Source organism: Pogoniulus pusillus, chromosome 27 (assembly GCF_015220805.1).
Source record: "Pogoniulus pusillus isolate bPogPus1 chromosome 27, bPogPus1.pri, whole genome shotgun sequence".
In the NCBI taxonomy this organism is placed as follows: domain Eukaryota; kingdom Metazoa; phylum Chordata; class Aves; order Piciformes; family Lybiidae; genus Pogoniulus; species Pogoniulus pusillus.
Genome location: NC_087290.1, coordinates 9,892,796 through 9,914,671, shown reverse-complemented (window position 1 = coordinate 9,914,671; position 21,876 = coordinate 9,892,796). Strand labels below are relative to the sequence as shown.

Genomic DNA, 21,876 nt, shown 5'->3' with positions numbered 1-21,876 from the left:
AGATGTAGCCATGCTGGGCCACTGGTATATTGGTCAAGTTTCCAGCATGTGAGGATTTCCTGAAACAGATTTTCTGCAAGTTGTCATAACCAAACCAGACTTCAGATACAGATCTCTTAGCTCACGTTTTTCACTTGACTGTTGACGTTAGGGAAAAGAAGGTTCCAGGGAGACATTATAGCAGCATTTCAGTACCTGAAGGGGGCCTACAAGGGACTTCTTATAAGGGACAAAAGGGAATGGATTGAAGCTTAAGAAGGACAGGTTTAGACTGGATATTAGGAAGAAATTCTTTCCAGTGAGGGTGGTGAGACACTGGAACAGGTTGCCCAGGGAGGTTGTGGATGCCCCCTCCCTGGAATTGTTCAAGGCCAGGTTGGATGAGGCCTTGAGCAGCCTGGGCTAATGGAAGGTGTCCCTTCCACTGGACACCATGGAAGGCTTATGGTAGGGGAGTTGGAACTAGATGATCTTTACAGTCCCTTGCAACTCAAACCATTCTGTGAACTGTCTTTGATTCAGGTTCAACACAGTTTCCTTACAACCCGTTGACGATGAGGATGCTCAGCAGTACACCGCCAACATCCATTGCCTGTGCCCCACCGTCCATGAGCCAAGCAACCACTCACCAACAGAACAGGATATGGGAGCGAGAGCCTGCACCGCTGCTTTCAGCACAATACGAGACTCTGTCTGACAGTGATGACTGAACTATGCAGATCTATGTTTTGTTGTTGGTTTGTTGGGTTTTTTTTTTGTTGGTTCTTTTTTTTTTTGTTTGTTTGTTTAATTTGCGGGTCAAAAACAAGAAGAAAAGAAAAATAAATCTATTTTTGACTTGGTGCCCACAGAGACTTTCCAAGAGAGCAAAGGGCCACACAATGAAGAATTGCTGGAGTCCTGTTCAATGCCTTCTGCACGGGCTGTGTGTCGGAGGAGCGTGAGCAAGAAGGTTGACTTACTAAAGATAAATATGTAAAGAGTTTTTAAAAATGTGGACTTATTCCTGTTCTACATCTATTTGTAAAGAAAAAAAAACAAACCATAATGTCTTTAAATCATTCTTCTGTAAATAGAGAGTACTTTTTGCAGTGGGTTTTTTTTTTCCCCCCCTTGCTATATAGTATCTGGTGTACTTATGTTCAAATCATTGCCTAAACTTTGGGGGTCATTTTGTAATTTTTTTTTTTTTTGGTTGGTTTTGTTTGTTTTTTAAAGCATTTTCTCCAGTGTAGAGTTCTCTTCCTAACCCTAGCCCCCCCTACCAGCCTAACAACCACAACCCCAACCTCCCAACCAGCCTAGCAGCATTACCCATTTATTGCCATGCCACTTCTTGCAGGCATTGTGCTTTTATATGGTTTCTTTTCCCCTCCTAGACACACTTTCTCAGTGGTGTGTTCAAGCTCTTGTGAAAATGTTCATTCTATTTTTTTTTTTAAAGACTGACCCCTTATTGAATTCTGTACATTAACATAGTCCAGTTTGCTGGAATAAGATGATCTATTTCTTTGGGAATTTTAAATTCTGCCATATTGTAAATTTCTGGGGGTTTTGTTTTGGGTTTTTTTTTTGGTGCAGTTGGTTTTATTTAGCAACACTGCAGAACTATTATTGCATGGGTATGTTACGGTTCATTTTTAAAAGGATAAAAAGAAAAAAGGAAAAAAAAAAAGAGAAAACAGCTTCTGGAGGTATACCTCACTGTTGTGCACACTGGGAATTTTAACTGTGCCCCAAAAGCCTGTCTTAAGTCTTTTCTGTTTCTGCATTGTAGGCAGTGAAAACAGGCTACTAAACCTTCCTCTCGTATTTAACCACAGCTAATGGCTTATCTGCACAGAGGCCCTGGGTGGGTTGATAAATCCTTTGAGAAGAAAAAGCTCTACACCCCAAGTTGAAATAAACCCAAAAGCTTTTCTAGAATAATTGAGCAACACATCAGTCACCTACTTGGCTTCTGTTACAGGCAGTTGGAAATAGGGACTGGGAGGTTTACCTTCAAAACCTTGTGTTAATAATCAAGTCTGCATCCCAATCCCCAGCCCTATAAGCAAGCTTTTGGTGGAAGTCCCTACAGATGCTTGGCTTAACTCCTGAAGTGTGCAATACTTGGTAGGGTGATTTGTATTTTTTAAATTGTATATGGTACTAGGAGAGTCTCCTTAATCATTCGTCTATCAATGCCTGCTTGTAGCTCATGTATCCATGCATCTGGTTAGTGATCTCACAGGATGTCCTGACATCCATCTTCAAAAGCAACTTCTCTTTTGCTGCACTGACCTCAGGAAGTGAATTTAAATCTGGGGTAGGAGGACTGATTTACAGTAGCACTGAGTTGGGGGAGTGGCATGGTCTGTCAGATTCCAAACTGCTTTTGCATCTCAATGATGAATGGAGTCTTTGCCTTCAAGTTCTTTTCCAAGTCAAAGTGTTTTTAATTTAGCTCAGCATTTGCAATACGCTGTGGAAGGTGCGATGCAGCTATGTAAACTTAAGCTGTGTGAGCTCTTCATCTGAGGGAAGGACTGTAATGGTCCAGTTACAAACAGGAATAAAAGTATAGAAGTATCAATAGTAAATCTAGAATGCTTGATAGGAAAGCCTCAAGTGTGGTAAAGACAAAATCCAAAGGAACTCATTTGGAAACCTGACAGAGTGTTGCAAATACAGAGTTATTTTGCTACTTTAAAACACTGCACCAGAGCAGAGTCTTAAGTCTCTTTCTAGTCTTTAAGAAAGGCTTTTTTTCTCATCCTTTACCCTTTTGGCTTAAAGCTTAAACCTCCTCTTTGTAGACCTGTGCTCTTACTTTAACTCTCTTGTTCCCACAGCAACACATACTGGAAAAAATGTTGATCTGCCCTTGTTGTAGGTTTCGGTTTGGAGCGGAGAGTTCATTTCCATTCTAAACCTCACCTGTTCTCACTTTCTTATTGTAACAAATACAAGGTGAAAGAGGCATGTACAGACAACTGTCTTTGCTAACTGTACAGTAAGTATAGCATGTTCATTGCAAAGCTTTGTGTTATTGCTGCTGCAGCAGCAAGATACCTAAGGCAGGACAGTCACTTTCTCCTAAGATACAGCTTGAGAGGCATTTGCACATAAAATGTTGCTGCTTTTGTTTGTTACCTGAATTTTAACTTCTCCACTGTTTAAAAAAAAACAAACCCAACCACAACACGAAACCAGAACCTCTCCAGAGCCTAAGTTAGGGTTTACCACAATTCCAGTAATCTTCAAGTATGGAATTACATCTGACCTGTTTCAAACAGGAGGGTGTTTGTAAATCATGTTTACAAAGTGTAGTTTACTACAGATTTTTAACTGATTTCTGATCAGCGCTTTCACACTGCTTTCATCTTGATATGTTTGGTGATTCTGATATGAAATCATTTAAGACTTGAAAAACCCATGCATCATAAAACTCTACCTTTTTTTTTTTCCACACAATGTCTTCAGTAGACAGTGACTTCTGGATTCAGACCAATCAATAAAGGGGATCAGTTCTCCATTTGCTTTTCCTGTGTCTCCCTCTTGTTTTGCAGCATCAAGCTATGTTAAGAACAGGCAAAACACTTCCCTGAGGAGGTGCTGCAAGGGTCCCAGCTAAACACCACTGGAGTGTCAAGGTCTGCAACTCACAAAACAGAACATGAAAGATTAGGTCTAATCTCTTACAGCCTGTAATAGTAATTTTTACTTCCTAGTTTGCTGATAACAAAGCTGTGTATTTGACTTAAGTCTTTCCAGCTTCTGGGAACAGCTCTAGAAAAACTCTGTGCCTCTTAGCTCAAAATTAAGCAGAGCTGCAGACACCAATACTGCTGTATTAATATTAAAGGTTGTACCAACCAGAAGGAGTTTAAGAGGTTAAAATAGTGTCTGGCTAGTGAGAGAATTTCAGTCAGTTTTACTGTCATAGCTAAATAGGAATTTGGTAACTTCTGCTTTAGTTTTCCTTTAAGGTGAGGCTTTCCTGCAGGGCAGAACTGGCGGAATCTGTTGTACAGGCAGGCTCTTCCTAGGAGATCCACATGAAGGCATGGAGCTTACAAACCTGACAGTCTGGACATACCAGGAAGCCTCAGCATTCTAGGACTGGCCTATCCAAGAAAGGAGGACTGCTTTGGCACTGTGGGCTCTTGGCTGAGGTAAGGTAGCAGAGTGGTTTATTTTTGACAGCAGCTGGTTTGGTAACAGTCTTACCCCTCCTGAGAGGGCATCTTCTATCTTTGGATGCTAAATACCTTGCAAAAATACACTTGATCTTCAGGCAGCCTCTCTGTAAAGAACATGGAGTTACAGCTCTGTCCCAGGGCATGAAGTCTGGCACACAGTGACAGCACAGCCCCCAAGCTGGCCAGCATGTGAAGGGTGAGACAGTTCCTGCTTGCTTTTCCTATTATTTGGCTTTAGTGTAGCCATGCTTCAAACACAGTCAGGAGGAGCACATGACCACTCCAGGCCAGACAAGACAAAGTTACACCACAGGCACAGTGGATCATTAACCACAGACTACATCACACATTTACATAGTTAAAATTTCTCTTTATTTTAGGCTAAATTGCTAGGCAATAGTAGCCCTCTTTGTTAAGCAGTCCTTAAATTCCTCATTGCTGGTCCCAGGCTCTAGTAGTGACCAGCCTCTGCTGTGCTGCTCTGTCAGCCACCTGAAGGCTGGACTCCAGCCAAACTTACTTGGAGGCCTTTCTCCTCTTGGCCAGCTCAGACAGTTCTTGCTGGATGTGCTGGACAGAAGCAGCATCTCCTTTCTGTTGTGCCTGCTTGAGAGCTTCTTTGTACACTTGTTTTGCTTGTAGGAAGTCTTCTGCAGCAAGAAAAAGTAGCATAGCTGGCCTACTGTTTTCATAGGCCCTTCCTGAAGCTGACCACATGCAAGGGATAAGCAAGGACTACTTGAATCACATCAAGAACAAGGGAGGTTCAGACAACACTCAGTACAGGCTGCCAACTGAGAGCTAAAAAGCAGCAGTGATGATGGAACAAGGTAGTGCTTCAGTATTTAAGATCCTACTGAAAGAAGTCTGAAGCTTTTGTTATTTTAGAACTAATCACTGCATGGACAGGACAAGGGAAACAAGATCCCCTGGCATCCTTTTGAGTCAGGTGCATCGCTACTGCATTTATCTTGAACTCAACAGTTGCCTACCCCAAATCAGCAGAACTACAGCTTAAACTAAAACCAGTATCAGAACTAAAGGTAACTGCAGTCAGCACAAGCACAGTGACACAGACTGGGCATCTATTTACCTACCTTTGTGCATCAGAATTGCTGCCAGGTTGTTCAGCACCATGTGCTCCTCAGGATGCTGAGTCTCTTTTGCCAGCTCAGCTGCTCTCTTCACGTAGGAGTGAGCCTCGTCATAGTGCCCCTGAGCATCCAGCACAGTTGCCAAGTCATTCATCAGGACCACAGTCTGCACCAGGATGGAAAAGCAAGCCTCAGAGCAAGCCTCGTGTAGAAGTTTGGAGCAGCAGGAGCACCACACTGATACACTAATAAAAGGCTGTTTCCCACAGAAGATTCCAGTGTGGTATTTATACTTCAGCATGCCACATGCTCCTTATTCCTGGCAGGAAAACAGAACCTTAGTGCTGTGTGTGGTGGCAGCAAAGCTACCTCCTTCTCTGTATTAGCCTCTCTTTCCCTTGTAGTTCAACCATCATTGTACACATCACCTGTGGATGAGTCTCTCCCTGCACATCAGTTGATATCTGCAGAGCCTTCTCATACATTTTCTGGGCCGTGGGGAGCCGGCTGATGCTTTGGAGATAGCGAGCATAGGAGTCTAGGCTCATTCCAAGCAAGAGTTGGGTGTTGGCCTTTTCTTCAGCTGCAAATAGAGAGGATTGAAAGTGATTACTTCTACAAGATCCAACATAAATCTCCATCCTATGAGAGCAGGAAACCTACACAGTGTGGAGACAATGGATTGACCTGAAGATGATGCTTAGGCAATACAGAAAGCAGCATCGTGGACAGGGAAAATGGAGAAAATAGGAGAGGAGCCTTTGGTAGGCAAGGCAGACCCACCTGGTAAGACATCCTCAGGCAAGTCCTTTTGCTTGGCAACCTTCTCCTCTAAGGTCAGAATGCAGAACTGGTAGCCAGCCAGGGCTAATTTGTCCCTGCAAAATACAACAACTCAAAGGAAAGTTCCTTCCACCTCTGAAGGCACAGATGTGAACACTTTTAGTTCCTCAACTCCAGAGAATCTGTAAGACAGCTTTTTCCGCATGATTACACCATTCTTGCCCTCAGTGCTGCTTTCTTGATCATGGCCTGGACCCTTCTCGTGACCCACAGGCAAAGGGATCCAAGAGATGAAGGCTCCCCTCCCTTCAGGCCAGCTAAGGCAACCCATGCTGATGCTCCACTGAAAATGAAGCTTCAAGTTACTAACCACCAGCTGCTTCAAAGCCTTCTCCTGTGTGGTATGGCTTTTAAATTAAAGGACGATGTGTTCTACATCCTGATTCTTCCCTGGGCAGGTCCTAAGGGCAACCACTGTGCTGCATGACAGGGGGTAGGCCAATACCCTGTCTGTGGAAACCTGGATGTTGATGGTACCTTGTCACATAAAAGCTTCCTCAGGCACTCTGTTCTTAAAGAGCCTCTGCTTGGCCACCAATGCCACTGTGAAGCCAAAATTAAAGCAAAAAATGCCTTTAGCAGAGAACTCACTGTTTCTGAGCAGCATAGATACTGGCCAGCTTGAGGGACATCTCAAGGATCGCATTGTCATCCTGCCAGGAGGACACACAATGCATCGTTACTCTTACATCTCCCCAGAAGAAACATTATCAGAGAACAAGTTTAGACATTGGTATCCCCATCCTGTTGTCTCCAGAGCTGCCATCCAGTAAAGAAAGTTCCTGAGAAGCTGGCAAGCTCAGAGCTAGTATTGCCAATTTCCAGTAGGAGGTACTGCACCACAAGAAGTGGACCAAAGAGTTATGCACCACACTGTTAAAGCACTTCAGCTGAAAGCCTTTGTCAGAACATACCTCCTTTGTGTCCCCTGCAAGCAAATAGCTCATAGTTGCCTTGTAGAGCTTTTCTGCCTGAAATGAGAATTTTGAAGAGAACACTGAAGGACGATGGCACCACAGAAAGATTTCTACCCTTCCCACAGGCAGACTACTGGGAGAAGCCTGTCTCAGTTTGTGGCATTTATATTGTACGTAAAGGCCAGTCAGATGTGAAAGGCTAACCAGATCCCAATGCTACTGCCAGCTACTGGGTCCCTTCAGTAGCTGCTTCAGGATTGCTACACCAGCCGTTAGTTCACCACATCTAAGTGCCTTCAAGGCTCTCCCAGATTCCCCATGAGTCAGCCATCTAAATGACAAACAGCATCTCAGGGATGAAGAATTCCCTCCCTTGCACACCACACTGAGGCTCCAGGTTTAACTGTGAAAGCAGCACATGCTCCACAGGACTGCAGTCTCAAGACAGATCTTTGCCTTTGTACTGGAAGATCTCTGCCTCACAACTCAGTTTTCAGCTTTTTGCAGCATGCCACACCTTTATGATCTTACACTAGATTTGCACAGGGTGTTAGCCTCTTAAAGTTCAGAAGGAAAGAGAGATTGACTCACATTTTCTAGCTGTCCCTGCATGAAGGCCACGTTTGCCATCTGGAAGAGACAGACACTGCTAAAGTGAGGACTTGCCCGAACGGAACTGCTTCTACCCACAGCTCCACCATTGCCACACCGCTTCCAAGGCAGCTGCAGCCGTTATGTCCCATGCCTGCCCGACAGAAGGGTGGCTCGGCCAGCCCCTACCCTGGAGGCTCACCATACTGTAGGTGTAGACGATAGCTTTCGTGTTCTCCGACTGGTGCGACAGCCGCAGGGCTTGATGCAGGAGCTGATCGGCCTTTTCCAGCTCGCCCTTCATGATGCTGAGCTGCGGAGGGAGCGGAGAACGCCAAGGGGCAGGTCACCGCCGAGGTCTATGCCGAGCTAACACCCTGCAGCGCCCGCCGACATGACCTTAGCCTTCAGGGCCCCATGCCTCACCTTGGCTTTCTTCAGCAGGAGGATAATGGCGTCCTCGTCGCTCTCCTCATCATCCTTTGGGAAAAGAGAGAAGGCTGCGGGGCGAAGGTGACCGCACTGTCCTGTCCTGCCCTGCCCCGCACCGTCCCGCCGCTCGCCTCACCTCCCAGGAAGCCCAGGGCTCCCCCGACCGGCCGGGCCCACGGCCGCTTCTCGAACCCCGTCCCGCCGCTGCGCTCCTCCCCGCGGGCCCCACCGCACCAGGCAGGCCATGGGCGCAGGGCCTGGGACAGCGCGGGCGGCGCGGAGCAGCGCCGGGCAGCCCACGGGCACCGGGACCAGCGGCACAGGGCCCGCGGCAGCGCCGTCGCCAGCATCCTCCCCGCGGGCCCTTTAAGACCGCGGGCTGGCCACGTGACGCCGGCGGGTCACGTGGGCCGGGGCGGCCGTTGCCATGGGGGCGCGCGCTCGTGGCTGCCCCGCGCGGGTGAGGCCCAGCCCGGCCCCGGCCCCGGCCCCGGCCCCGCCGTGTGGGGGTCGCCCTCCAGGCGCGGATCACGGGGCCTGGGCACGGCCGAGCCCCGCGGCCTCAGGGACACGGGTGGCAGAGAGAGGGTGGGCTGTGCGGCCTCCTCTGCGGGGATCGGCCTTCGCCTAGCGCCGCAACGCGCTGGACCCGAGCCGCCTCCTCTTGCCGTCTGTGCTCCCGTTCCGGCTCCCCGCTCCCCTGCCCCGTCCCCTGCACGGGATCTGTTTCTACTTGGAGGTATCTGGGGGACGTTTGTGTGTTTTGGGAAACCTTTCGTTCTGGGAGCGTGTGAAAAGCGCGTGGAAAGTGGCTGAGGACGCCCTTCGTTGGCCTAACTGAGAGCACTGCCCAGATGAACGGCTCCTGTGTGTAGTATCTGCAGTGACCTTAATGGTTTCCTGCTGTCTTGCTTCCAGTCGTGAGACCTCTGCCAATGAGATGGACTGTACCTTGCCAGCAGTAGCAGAAGAGCTGTTGAAAGAGATCAAAAAGGCTTTTCAGGAGACCTCAGACGGTAGGTAAAGAACAGAACCATCCCGGTAGGTGGGGGGCCGGTAAAACAGGGGCTGCCAGAGCTTCAGGCAGCAGCGAGGGCTCTTGGCCTCCCCTCGTTTGCATCTTCTGGAGACTGCCTTGGCCCTCACTTCCAGGAGTGGCAAATTATGTTGGGTGGTTCCAGCTTTAGTGTCCCTGAATGGAGACGACGTGGAGAGGTTCAAAGCAGAGCTAATGAGGAGCAGCCCCTCACAAAGTCAGGCCCCTTCAAAATTTCGATCATGTTGGACAATCCTGCTTGCTTAGAGCTTGCGGTATGAGTGGCTGCACTTGAGGGATGATGATTTACAGGCTTCTAGGTATTTGTGCCCGCTGTAGTGCTACTTTTATAGACACGCTGATTTAAAAACGAAACTGTAAAGGGAAATCTCCATAAAACCGATGGTGTTTCATCGCTGGCCAGCAGAGGGCGCTGTGTTAGCATTCCCAGGACAAGGAGCATCTTTTCCCCTTGCTTGAATGAAGTAAGCCTAAGCCAGCAGTTAAACCTTGGCCAGTTCTAGCAGCTAGTTAAGAACAGTCACCTTCCTTGCACTTTGCTTTACTAACGTAGTTCTGTAATCTATGCCAAAAGAATATTTGCTGTTAACGTTTACTTGAATGGTTCTTCTTAAGGAAATTGTCTATTTAAGAAATACTTTTAACTGCACTGAACCATCCAAATAAATAAAGCTTCAGAGATATCTGAGCACTACATTTGAGTGGAGAATGGGCAGAGGCTTCATATCTCAGCTGTCAGAGTGACCACGTTGACATCTTTTTGGCATACTTGCAACATGCTTCCCATCAGGTTAGAGGAGATCCAAAATCTACATGTGACTCTTAAAAATGTCTTTATAAATTCTGTTGCAAACTAGGGGAAAAAATAGATCAGCATTCCTTTTAAGGTATACTTCTCTTAAAGCACTAAAATAGTGCTAAGACATACACCAAGACATAACTGCAGAAGCAAACTGGTCAGTCGCTTTGGGGTATTCAACTAGAATGAAGTCCTGTCCAACTCGAATGAAGTTAGATTAAGCCATCAGCCTAAGTCATAAAGAACATTTTGAATTGTTGGAACAAAGGATTTCAAAGTCTAAAGTCCTGATCTTCCAGTAGAACAGACATGGAGCACTGTTGCCCTTAGTGATAACAGGAAGATGAGAGCCTAAGCTGTGATTCTGTGAAGTGTAACTTTCCATCTCAACAAGAAGTTCCAGTGAGCGCAGACATGATGTTTGTGTGCTCACTTAAAGCTATAAACTAGTGGCGCCCTGCAGGACTGTGCTGGGAAAAGAACAACACTCCTTTGATGCCAGAATTCTCCACTCGTGCCAAGAGACACTCAGGGAAACCAATATATATATATTTTTAAACCAACTTCTTAAAGTAGCAGAGGAAGATGTTGAGGCACATGCCTCTTCCTCATGCTTTTCAAAGTAGGATCTTATAAAAGTAAATATGTTTGGGCTTCTGTGTTTGTTTTTAAAATGAGCCCCTGTGGCTCTGGTTGCTGTACTTCTAAGTGCCTTAGCACTACCATAGCAGATCATTGTGCTGCTCCTTGTTGCTTTTTGGTGGCTAGAGAGGGTGGCTGGAGAACTGCAGAGTTGTGTGGCTCTGGGGGCACGTTAGGGAGGCAGGAACATCCCTCTGGTAATGAAGTCTCTCACAGTGGGGAAGTGCAGCAAAATCACACTTTGTTTTCTTTTCTTGCAGTCCCTGATGACCTGCTGCTGGGGTAAGGATCTCTGTTTCAGTTCTTATAGCATCATAGAATGGGCTAGGCTGGAAGGGACCTCCCAAGGTTATCTAGTCCAACCCTCTCTGCATACAGCAGGGGCATCCTCCACTAGATCAGGCTGCTCAGAGCCCTGTTTAGCCTTACCTTGAATTTCTCCAGGGATGAGTCCTCAGCTACTTCCCTGGGCAACCCGTTCCAGTGTTCCACTACCCTCATGGTAAAGAACTTATTCCTAACACCCAGTCTAAATCTACTCTGCTCTAGTTTGTCCTGCTAAAGAGTGGTTGGCAGTCTGCTCTCATCCCAGTACCACTGGTTTCCTCCTGTGTTTGACCAGTACATCTCATGCAGAGTTGCTGTGCACTTTAGCTGCTGGTGGAAATGAAGGTCCAAAGAGACAATCTCAAGGGCTTTTCAGGAGATTTGTAGAATGATCTCTTATCACTGAATCTCCTGGGACAATTTGCTCTAGTTTGGGTGAATTAGACTTGCAGAAACTCAGACCTGAGAGTCCACCCTCAGATCTGAAAAATGAGTTTTCTGTGAGAGTGGACTTGGTTTCAGAGTGATTTGTGCCACTGGAGTGCTGCATCTCTATTGCATTTGTATCATTGTGAGCACAGCAGCATCCTGAGTTCCCTTCTTTTATTTGAGCCATGAGGATGCGTGATAGAAACACCCCTCTCTGCACGAGGGAGTTGTTAACATGATTACTTTGAGAGCTTTCTTCTATTTAGAAGTCATTTCAGGTCAGCTTCATCACTCTTATGTTGATTGAAGCTTGTGAATGTTTCAGTCATTCCCAAGCAGTTTCCTAAGAGATCCAAATTTCACAGCTTCTGCAGCCATCGCTAATTGGTGTTGAAGGTGGAGAAAAGGCTCTGCCACGGTGCGAAAAGCTTTTCAGATTCATCTTTGCCTTCCTGTTTGCCTCTGATATAGCCGGGAGAGGAGATCACCAGACCCCTTCGGGGTTCTTAGGATCTAAAGATATCTTCCTTGTGAAAGGCATTGTGTGCTGACTCCCTCCTGTGGGATCACAATGGCCTTTGAAGGGTGGGATTACATTTAACGAGTCTTGTAACTTTTGGTTTCCTTGTCAGAAAAGAAAAGAAGAGCAAAGAAAATCCTCTGTTAAGTTTAATAACAGTGAGGTGGTAACTCCTGGCCTTCAGAGTTCTGTCAATTTCCTGGGACCAGAAGCTCAGAAGTGTTCTGATTTAATTTCTGAATCTCCTCTTTGAATATCCTTTGGACATTCCCATTCCTTATTCCCTCTTAGGCTGATAAAATTATAGACATGGAAAAATAACTCCCCAAATTTGAAAGAGTTACTGAAACTCATTAAACTCAGCCCTCTTATAGTCCCAAACCTAATCCTTAAGGAATGTCTTACATTGAGTGTTCCCCCACCCACCTCCTCTCAGTCCTCAGATGGAACCAGTCCTTATTGCCTTGAGTTTGTGCAACTGAAGCTTTGGACTTCCTGGAATAAGTCTGTCTGCTTGGCTTGTTAGCAGTGAGCTTGACTCACAAGATGTGTTAGGTCAGCTGCGCTGCTGGGACTCCAGCCTCTGCCTTGGCTCTTGCACTCCTCACTGGAGCTGGAAACATTCCTCTGCTTTCTCTTCTTCTGCTGCTCATGGGTTTTGCTATCTTTTCATCACCAATTACTTTCTTCTTGTTTACCCTTGCAACTAATCCAGACTACACACATTTTTCTCAGCACATAGAAGGTCTGCAGAGTTAACTGAATTGCCCTCCTGAGCTCTCTGGAACACATTCAGAGCAGCTGCATTTACAGGTCTAGAGTCTCTTTGAAGTCTGTAAGCTGCCTGGACAAAAGGCTGAAGAGAGAGCTTATCTGCCATGTAGTTTATCGTATACCCCTGCATCCATCAGCAGGAGATAAAACCCTCCTCGCAGAGCTGCAGACAAGGAGTGTGTAGGTGGAAATTCCTGTGCCATGAGGACTCACTGCTCTTTATTTTTCTACTTGCTGGTGTGGAGTTTTACAGCAGCAGACAGACACCAGCATATGCCTCTTTGGTGATGCCTTAATGACATCGAGGCAGAGGAGAGAGTTGTGTAGAGGCAACTGCAGGAATCAAACGTGCTCCTGAGCATACCTGACTGACCTTGTCTTTGCTCCATCCCAGGCTCTCTCTAGTCCATGAATGCTGTGCAGTGGTGCATAGCTGCATGGTGATACGTCCAGCTTGGAAGGAAAGGGTTTTTCAGGAGGGTGGGGTGACATGAGGCTGTCCCTAGGTGTTTATCTGGTGCTGTCTCTGAGCTCTTCTGGTGGCTGGGTTACAGATGTCAAACTGCTGCTGTCTGGCTCCTTGTGCAGTGAAGTGTTTTTAGTATTTCCCTGATGGTCTTTGGCTTGGTACTGATGCAGTTCGGTGGCTGCAGAAAGAAACATTTATACCTCAGCTGTGACTGTTAGAGGAGATGCAATTGCTACAAAACGACTCACTGCTGCTCCAGGGTTTAAAGCAGCTTCCCCGGGATGAGGAAGGAGCCCTGCTGCTGCATTTCCTATTGCTTAAGTTGCTATATATCATCCTTGCTCTCTCCTTGCTCCAAGGCATGATGTGTGGGCCATGGACTGGAAGGGCTTCAGCACCACCTGATCTGGGGCAGCCTGCAGGCACAGTTAAGGTGTCCCAGAGCATGAACCCTTTTCCCGTTAACAACTCTGCCTCTGTGTGCTCCTTTACCTGCTGCTGCCCTCACTGCGATCCCTGTTTGTGCTGATGTGACAGTGTCAAGTTCACTGTAAGGAGAGTCATTGGGCTGTGTGTGCGACACTGCCTGTTGCCTGTAACCTCTGCTGGCCTCCAGCACTGTGCTTCCCCCAGAATTTCCTTCCTGCATCTCCTCTTTGCCAGCATGCCTTGCTTTTGCTGCCAGGGGTGCTGTTTCCTCTGAACACCTAACATGCTGAGGGTGCTGAGCAGAAGCACAGTTTCCAGATTTAGAGTCCAGATGCACTGATAAACTGGTTAAGTGCCAGTTCTCTGTCTACGTGAGGTTTGGATCAGAAGAACTAGGGGAACACTGACAAAAAGGTTGCTCAGATCACTGTAAAGGACAACCTTTGTCTCTTGCTTCACCTATGCTTCCTTTGCCATCATCAGGGATCTGTAAAGGAGCATTCAAGCCAGAACTCCTCTCCTACACAGCTAAGACTGTGTCAGAGACTGAGTGAAAAATCTCACATCTGTGTCTCTGGTGCACTTTGCCTCATTTTAGTTCAGGACAGGAACCACTTCGTGTCCTGTTTATGCAGCCAGAATAGTGTCTGGGTCACAGTGCTGAAGAAGAAACACACAAGCTGTGATGTCCTGTGGAAGAAACATCTTTTAAAGGCCTTGCAATTAAATCTGAATGGGATGCTGGAAAGAGATGTGGGAATGTTTGGGAGCAGCTTGGAAATTTGGAAGTTCTCTTAAAAATATCAAACCCTGTGTAGATGCTTTGAATGGCTGGCAGGGTAGAGGCTGTTGGTAAGAGCTGAGTCCTGGGATTGTCTCAGAAGTACAGGGCAAGGATTGATGGGCACTTGGTGAAAGCCAGCAAAGCTGGGAACGACAAATGTGCTTCATTGCTTGGTAGCTTTATTAATGGAGCCGTGAGTGGTGGGGTTTTGGAAGGCAGTGGGAACCTTTGGCTACAGATCCTCTGGGCTCCATAGACTAAAAGCTGAGCCAGGTGGTCTCCTTCTGTGGTGTCACCTAACCAGAGCTGTGTTTTCTTCCAGGCTGAAGTTCATCTTCGGCCCATCTGCTGTCCCGGCTTTGGATTTGGTGGATCAGCGTTCTGTCACCCGCGTCACGGCCCCCAGTGGAAGGATCGCATACCAGGTACTGCTTCTCTTCACTCTCACTTTCTGAGGGCTTCCAGTGTTATCCTGCCTTGCAGGACATGGAAGGACACTTGGATAACCACAGAGGGAATATCAGTGTTGTACAAACTCCTGAAGTGAAGCTGGAGAGCAGTAGCCACAGACTAGGATTAGAGCACCACAGTCCACTGCTGCTCTCTGTGGGTCCCAGCCAGTCAGAGATGATTTTTTCAATGTTAGTGGGTATGGTCAGAAGGAAATTTTCCAGGGATTGCTGATTTTGCTGTATTATTTTCATCCTATCCAGCATAGGCAGTTCTTCCTCTTGACAAACAGTACACGACAGAGTGTTATCTGCCACCACTGCATGTCTTTCCCACTTGCACTCCAAATCCTGTGTCCTGGACACTCTTGACCTCTGCTTGGCAGTGGGATCCTTGCTGCCTGGAAGGAAGCAGTGCAGGCCAAGTCCGTGGGTTTTATTCTCCTTTACTGAAGCCAAGTCTGAATCACAGAAACATCTTCAGAGAATGGCATTTTAGGGAGAAGAGCTCACCTTAGCCTCAGGGATCGAACTCACACAGCACAAGCTTGGAGAAGGAGCTGAGGCTCTTGACGTGCAGACGGGAGCCACTGGCACTTCTTTCTGACCTTGCCATAGCATGGACAGTTCCCTGCTCTGCAGCAGCTCTGGTGGCATCTCTGTTGAGGACAGTCTGTCCATTATGTGAGTTGTTGACTAGGCACATCCAGCCCGTGTGGTGACAGAGACACCACGTGCTGTGCAGTGGAACCCTGTGCCCATAAGAGTGTGCTGAAGCAGCATCATTTCCCCAGTTTCTTCCACTTAGCACTGCTGACCCCCTCAGCTAGCACAGTCTCCTCCACTGCTGAACCTGCTGCTGTGCTTTTGCACACACCAGAGCAGGGGGAAATCTCTTTACTCACTGCTGCAGCAGCCAAGGGGACCACTTTCAAATGTCCTCCCTGCCTTCTCTCCTTCACTGAAGGTGCTGAGATGCTTTGGGATCATCTAGGGTGAGAGAAGAGCTAAGAAGCCAGGCCTGGGGGATGACACACACATTTTTCATGTGTTCAGAGCTTGCATTGCTTGATTAGCACGTGGAGACTTTATTGCTTCTGGGACCTTGGAGAGGCCATTAGCCCCTCCAGAGAGGCATGATTCATAAACATGTAGGGTTCAGGAACACAGCCTTTGATTGGAGTTGAGGGCTTGCCTGGTGATGTTTCCTAAAGCCTGAGAAGCATTGCTTCAGGACCCTTAGACAGCAGTTGCCTCACTAATGGAATGCTTAAGGGCTTTTCCTTCTTCATTGCTGCTGGGCTGAATGTGCCACTGAGCAGAGAATGGTCATGTTCTGCTTGCAGGCTTGGGCAGAGCTTTGAGGGCTGGGATGCAGTCTTCACTGAGCAGCTTTTGTGTGAGGAGTGTTGTGGGCTGCTAAAGCCTCTGATGCGTTGGATGTGTGCTCACAGCTTTTCTGCAGCACGATGGAATTACCTGCAGCCTGATTCCTTCCTCTCAGCTGCAGGAAGCCCGTGAGACATGGAGATCAGAGAGGCATGGTGAGAGCGTTTTGATGTGGTGGGTGCTGCTCTGCCACCCTGTTCTGTTCTGGGCAGGGTTGTTGCTGAGCAGTACTGTGTCAGGCTGCGTGCTGCAGCAAGGCAGTCACCTTCCACACTGCCCAGCCCTCTCCCCACTCACCTGAGGGGACAGAAATCCCTGCGGGAGGACATACTTCTGCACCAAATGAGAACCACTTGAGTGGTATCTGCTGATGGCCCTAGCAGATGGCTCAGCTGGTGCACACCAGACAAGGGCAAGTGGCAGAATTGCTCCCCCTGCCTCTGGAGGCAGCTGCTGGTCCTCCTGCAGGGAAGGAACCCCTGGACAGGTAGGTCAGGGCTGGTCACCAAGAGTTAGTGTGGGACAAGCCCAGCCTTCAGCACACCTCATAGCTAGTAGGTACGATGTGAGCGGGCCCCGGGGCCTATGCTGTGCCCTCCCAGCTGACAGGCAGCCCACGGGGAGCAGTTCCTGCCTGCAGGTGCCCCTGAGCAGCATTCCTCTCTAGTGGAGCTCAATTGCTGATTAAGGCCATGCTGATGAGTTAATTAACAAAGGAATCTGAAAAGATATTTTCTCCGGGGGTGTGAGGCTGGTCCCGTTGCACAATTCTTCCTTAGCACAGCTGTCTGAGATGCAGAAACAGAGCAGAACCTCCCCTGAGGCCACTGGCTGGAGCAGTGACAGGAACACAGGCTGGGGCCGTAGGAAGTGGAGCGCTGGGGGATGCTGCTCTGGGGAGTAGCTGGGTAGTGTCAGTGGCTCTTCATTCTTTGTGTGGGGAACACACACAGCCCAGCTGTGTGCATGTCTCCCTCAGCACAGAGGCATGTCCAGTGCTCTGGGGAGTGGGGGAGCATCCCTGGCTGGCTGCACACAAAACACACTCATCCCTTTCACTTATTCCAGAGACTCAGCTCTGCTCTTTGCACCCCAGATGTGGTTGAGCTGGAATGTGAGGTGGTGCTTGCATTTCCAGCTGGAGAACACAGACGAGGCTGGTCCTATTGTGAAACTCTGTTGGGTCATCTTAGCCAAAGCTGAGATGTTGATGCTTCAGAGGCTAAAGTGCTGTTTGCATTCCCTATCACCTAGCACATCTTGGGCATTGCTTCGGGGGAAAATGGTTCTGCTCAGGCAGGCCTTAGGACTGCAGCCTATGGCCTGGGCAGCTCTTGCCCTTAGGGCCTGAGAAGAAAGAGCCCTCAGTCAAATAAAAGCTGTGACCTGGCTTTTGATGCCCATGCCTGGGCATTAGTGCCCTTGCTAGTGGACAGAGGAGTAGCAGTGGTGTGGTGTTGAAGGGCTGCTGTTACCTCAGGGCTGGTAATCGTCCCAGGAGAGCTGGTACAGAACCTGCCCACGCTGCAGGCTAAGCCAGCCCTGGTGACTCCAGGCTTACCTGCTGCAGGGGTGTTGGATGTTGGCTGGTGGTGGAGCTGTGCCGGGTGTGTCAGAGTGCAGAACAGTGAGCAGGCAGCAGTTGGGGCTCCTCTTAGCTCTGCTTGAGTTGCAGAAATGCTGTGGGCTGTGGGAGTGAGGCCAGGGGAAGAGGAGGCAGCATTTCAGCCCTCCTGCCAACTGTCACTTGCGTTGCTCACGTCCTGCACTTTTATTGGCTGCTTCTGTCGAATGTCTCTCAGTTCATTTCCTAGAACCGTGTGGCAGCCTGCCCCGTGCCGAGGAGCTGAGGCCCTGGCACGCTCTGCGGTGCAGGGTGCTGGTGGTGCCACAGCTGGCCCTCCTCGCTGGCAGGGACACCACCACCAAGGTGATGGTTCCTTGCTGTGCAGCCAGCCAGGGCCTGCTGAAGAGGGCAGCGGAAGGAAATCTCACAGCAGCTCAGGGCCAAGAGAGCAGCCCAGTGCCTGGCTTGGCTGCAGCTGGCCAGGAACAGAGGCACCTTTTTCTCTTGGTCTTTGGTCTTTAGATTCTGCCTTATTAGGCAGAAGCTGTGTTGACGCCATTAGGTCAGGACAGGGGAACTCAGCCCAAATCTGGCAGTGTCTTGCCCCCCTCCCCAAAGGAAAACACTTTTGAAGGAAAGGCACCATCAGAATACTTCATCTTGGAAAAAAACAATCAAAGGGCCAGAGGAAAACAAACTTATCACAAATGAAACAAACTCAGCCTGGAGAATAGAGAAGGCCCAGGGTAAAGGCCAGGCTGAAAAAAAGAATGGTTTACCCCAAAATGGTTATGTGACTCCTTTGTCCTGATTCTGCTGGGACTGAGGGGGTTTATAAGGCATGGGAGACCTGTAACTCATGGGTGTTACCTGCTGGGCAAGGTGCCACTGCCCTTGTCCTCTTAGCAGCAGAGAAGCCACTGGAGCTGAGGTCTGCTGTAAGCACAGGTGATGTACAGGAGCATTTCAAGAGGAGAAGAGAGGTCTTGAAAATGCTGAGGAGCTTCAAGCTTAAATCAGTCAATGCAGTGTTTGGGGACAATTTTGCATTGTGGCACCTGCTTGCCTGTTTGAGAGCCAGTGGAGAGGCCATGAGGCCAGACAGGCTGAGCTGGAGAAATGAAAAGTGAGTGCTGCCTCTGACCCCTTCTGCTGCCTTTGCTTCAGGTCCTTGGGAGCTCAGGCAAACTCTACACCTGCTACAGTTCCTGCCACTTCTGCACGTGTCCTGCTTTTGGCTTTACTGTCCTGCAGAAGAATGAGAGTCTCCTGGTGAGTTGTCTGCCTTCACCTGGGGCTGGGATGGGGAGCTGGGAGCAGGCTGTGCCCAGCTCCTGCAGCTGCCAAGGGAGCAAACACCTGAGCGTTGAACTGGCCACCAAGGCTCTGCCTGAGCCACCACATCACCTGCCCTCTGGGACTCAAATGACATCTGGGCAGAGCTAGGCCTTACAAGGGCTGGGGAGGGCTTTTGGTCATCACAGGTGACTTTGCTGACTTCCAAGAGATGACTAATCCCTGGGCTCTTGAAACAAGTGCTGCTGCCACTAATGCACTGCCACATGGAGTCTGGCCCAGGCAGTGGTGCAGTTCACCTGCTGCCGGTGAGAACAGGCTCAGGGGAACCTGTTTGCCTGCAGTTGTGTTGAGGGCACCAGAAGCCAGTGACACTTTGCTGTCTGTCACATCCCTGTATTACATCATCCTGATGGCAGAACTGACCTGGGGCAATGGGAGCCTGTTCCAGGGCTTGGTCTGCCAACAGGGAACCCTGTTCCTGGGAGGGCTGAGTGCCTCATCAGACCCATTCTGGCCAGGATGGATTTCTGTGGCTTCCAGCTAGAGCCTGACATTCCTGTGTTGCTCCTGCTGCTAACTTGGCTGTGCTCTTATTTGCAGTGCAAACATATACTTGCTGTCTACCTCAGCCAGGCCATGGGAGCCTGCCAGGAGCTAACTGTCTCTGAGGAGCAGCTCACAAGCATCTTGCTGGCTGAGGAAGAGGATGAAGGATGAGGATCACATGTGGACGTGCTGTCTACGTGCCCTCCTGGTTGTGTAGCTGGCATTTTTCTTGCCTACAAGGCTGTCAAGTGTTCATCATGGCTGGTAGGTTTCTTCCTGTGCTGCTACCTACTGTGGTGTTAATTAACAACCTTGAACTGGGAGATTAATTAATACATGTTCAGGCTGTGCTGACTTCAGTGTCATTTATTTAGACTGTTCTTGGGATTGCTGCTGCTGTTTGAACTTATCTGTAGTACTCTGTGTTGTGGGGAGACAAACAGTCCAACAGGTCTCTTGGTGACCACTTAAACCTTGTTCACCCTACTCATGCTTTGTTTTAACCCCAGCACCCTCCCAGTGCCCGCAGGCTGGTCTCTGAATCACACTGCAGTGGCCCTTTGCAGCTGGCTGCTTCCAGTAACTTCTGATCCATCACTGGCAAACCCATCCCAGAGACTGAGACGGAGACCTCATAATGCCTTCAGCCCGGTGATGGGGCTGTGCTGCTGCAACACAGCAGCTGTGGAAGCATCATCCTGGAGGCTGAGCTCTTACATCAACCCACAGCAGGCAAACTGAGGCCCTCACCTGGCAGGCAGGGCAAGGCAGGACTGTCCACATCAGACACATGGAAAGGAGGCTGCAGCTTGTTAGAGAACAAGTCTGGTGAGGAGCAGCTGTGAGGGGACTGTGGTTTAGACTGGAGAAGAGGAGGCTGAGGGAAACCTCATTGCTCTCTACAGCTTCCTGAAAGGACTGAGGTGGGAGTTGATCTCTTCCCCATAGAACCAAGTGAAATTGTGCCAGGGGAGGTTTAGGTTAGAGATTGGTTTAGGTTGGAAAAGGCATTGGAAAAGGCTGCTCAGGTTGCTGATGGAGTCCCCATCCCTGGAGGTGTTCAAGAAACGTGGCCATGGCACTTGGGGACATGGTTTAATGGCCATGGTGGTCTTAGGCTGATGGTTGGACTGGATGAGCTCAGAGGCCTTTTCCAATCCTGTCAATTCTGTGATTCCCCAGTTCCACCCACCAGCTGGTGAGCTGGGAACCAGCTGCTGCCAGCTCTTTGGCAGCCTGGCCTCCTGTGATTCGCTGCCTGAACACTACACCAGAAGAAATAATGGGGCACGAGCTGGGGCAGATTGTGTAGGTGGTAACTGGAGCATTGTATGCAAGTAACAGGTACTGCAAACACAGGCTCTGGGCACCACGGGGCAAGCACATCCCTATGGATAGCAGCGCTGAGTGACAGCTGCAGGAGCTTCCTCTGCCTTTCTGACTTCTCATTTTAATAGAACCCTTCAAGCTTTTGTTGTGAAGGGGTGAGAGAAGGGCCCTATTTTAATTTTGCCTGGAAATGGCTTTGGCTAAGCTCCACCAAGGCACATCATGTGCCTGAAGAGCAGAGTGACCCAAGCTGCAGGCAATAAAGGCTCACCTCCCGATGGCACAGGCATCCTAAGGACACACCACAGCTGGCTAGAGGGATTCTGGCTCACGAGAGGCATGTGAAAGGTAGCAGCCATGGGTGCCAAGCCTGTGGGTGCCAAGCTGCAGTGCAAGCTGTCACACATGACCCAGTGCTCTCTGGACTCTAATGCTGTGTGTTTTAAGTCTGTCCATGCTGTCCCGAGCTTGATTCATTCCCAGCCAGCAGGAGGGGAGAGATTACTTTCTGCCTTGTGAGGATAAATGTGGCTTGCAACCACTTTGCAGCGCTGCCAGACCTGCAGGTGAAACCCTGCTTGTTTCCAGCCATGATTAAGAGGAGGAGCACAGCCAAAGATAACACAGGAGGGAAGGAATGAAAGGAGGAGAGAGGCAAACCCTGCCCAAATGGCGAGGTGGCTACATGTGTGAGCTGGACTGTGACCAAGACATATGCAGCAAAGCTGAATGGAGCTGTTAAAGGAGAAACGCTTGGGACAGCCACTTGAACAATTCAGATCCTCCTTGGAAATGGCAGCGTCTGAGATGCTGAGCTGTAGCTACATTTGAACACTGCATAAACACAAACCCAAAGTCACTGCTGATTCACCCAGGTTTGGGGCTGCCTTTGAGAGCTGAGCTGCTACACACACAGCAGTGAAACCCACAGCTCCTGGTGAACCATTCTCTGCATGTTGGGCCCTAAGTCATCCCTGTGGCTGCTGCCTGCAGCCCATGCCAGCTG

At 49.0% G+C, this 21,876-nt stretch overlaps 3 protein-coding genes across 5 annotated transcripts in view; 2 read left to right on the top strand and 1 right to left on the bottom strand.

Moving 5' to 3' along the window:
* Positions 1-3,517, top strand: part of NCOR1 (nuclear receptor corepressor 1) — a 70,575-nt gene extending 67,058 nt beyond the window's left edge. For all 3 annotated transcript variants that reach the window (XM_064166552.1, XM_064166550.1, XM_064166551.1), the window contains exon 47: positions 523-3,517. In XM_064166552.1, coding sequence (XP_064022622.1) covers positions 523-710 — 188 coding nt within the window. In that variant the 3' untranslated portion in view covers positions 711-3,517. The remainder of the gene's footprint in view (positions 1-522) is intronic.
* A 1,016-nt stretch (positions 3,518-4,533) lies between these two features.
* On the bottom strand, positions 4,534-8,369 carry TTC19 (tetratricopeptide repeat domain 19). The gene is made up of 10 exons (XM_064166553.1): positions 8,198-8,369; positions 8,056-8,129; positions 7,832-7,942; positions 7,630-7,668; positions 7,036-7,092; positions 6,713-6,774; positions 6,062-6,156; positions 5,707-5,861; positions 5,282-5,444; positions 4,534-4,834 (listed from the first exon to the last, which is right to left on the bottom strand). The coding sequence occupies exons 3-10, from the start codon at positions 7,931-7,933 to the stop codon at positions 4,701-4,703; spliced, it is 807 nt and encodes a 268-aa protein (XP_064022623.1). The 5' UTR covers positions 7,934-7,942; positions 8,056-8,129; positions 8,198-8,369; the 3' UTR covers positions 4,534-4,700.
* A 180-nt stretch (positions 8,370-8,549) lies between these two features.
* Positions 8,550-19,895, top strand: ZSWIM7 (zinc finger SWIM-type containing 7). Its single transcript, XM_064166695.1, has 6 exons — positions 8,550-8,800; positions 8,980-9,077; positions 10,820-10,841; positions 14,614-14,716; positions 18,864-18,968; positions 19,596-19,895. The coding sequence occupies exons 2-6, from the start codon at positions 9,002-9,004 to the stop codon at positions 19,710-19,712; spliced, it is 423 nt and encodes a 140-aa protein (XP_064022765.1). The 5' UTR covers positions 8,550-8,800; positions 8,980-9,001; the 3' UTR covers positions 19,713-19,895.
* The last annotated feature ends 1,981 nt before the right edge of the window (positions 19,896-21,876 follow it).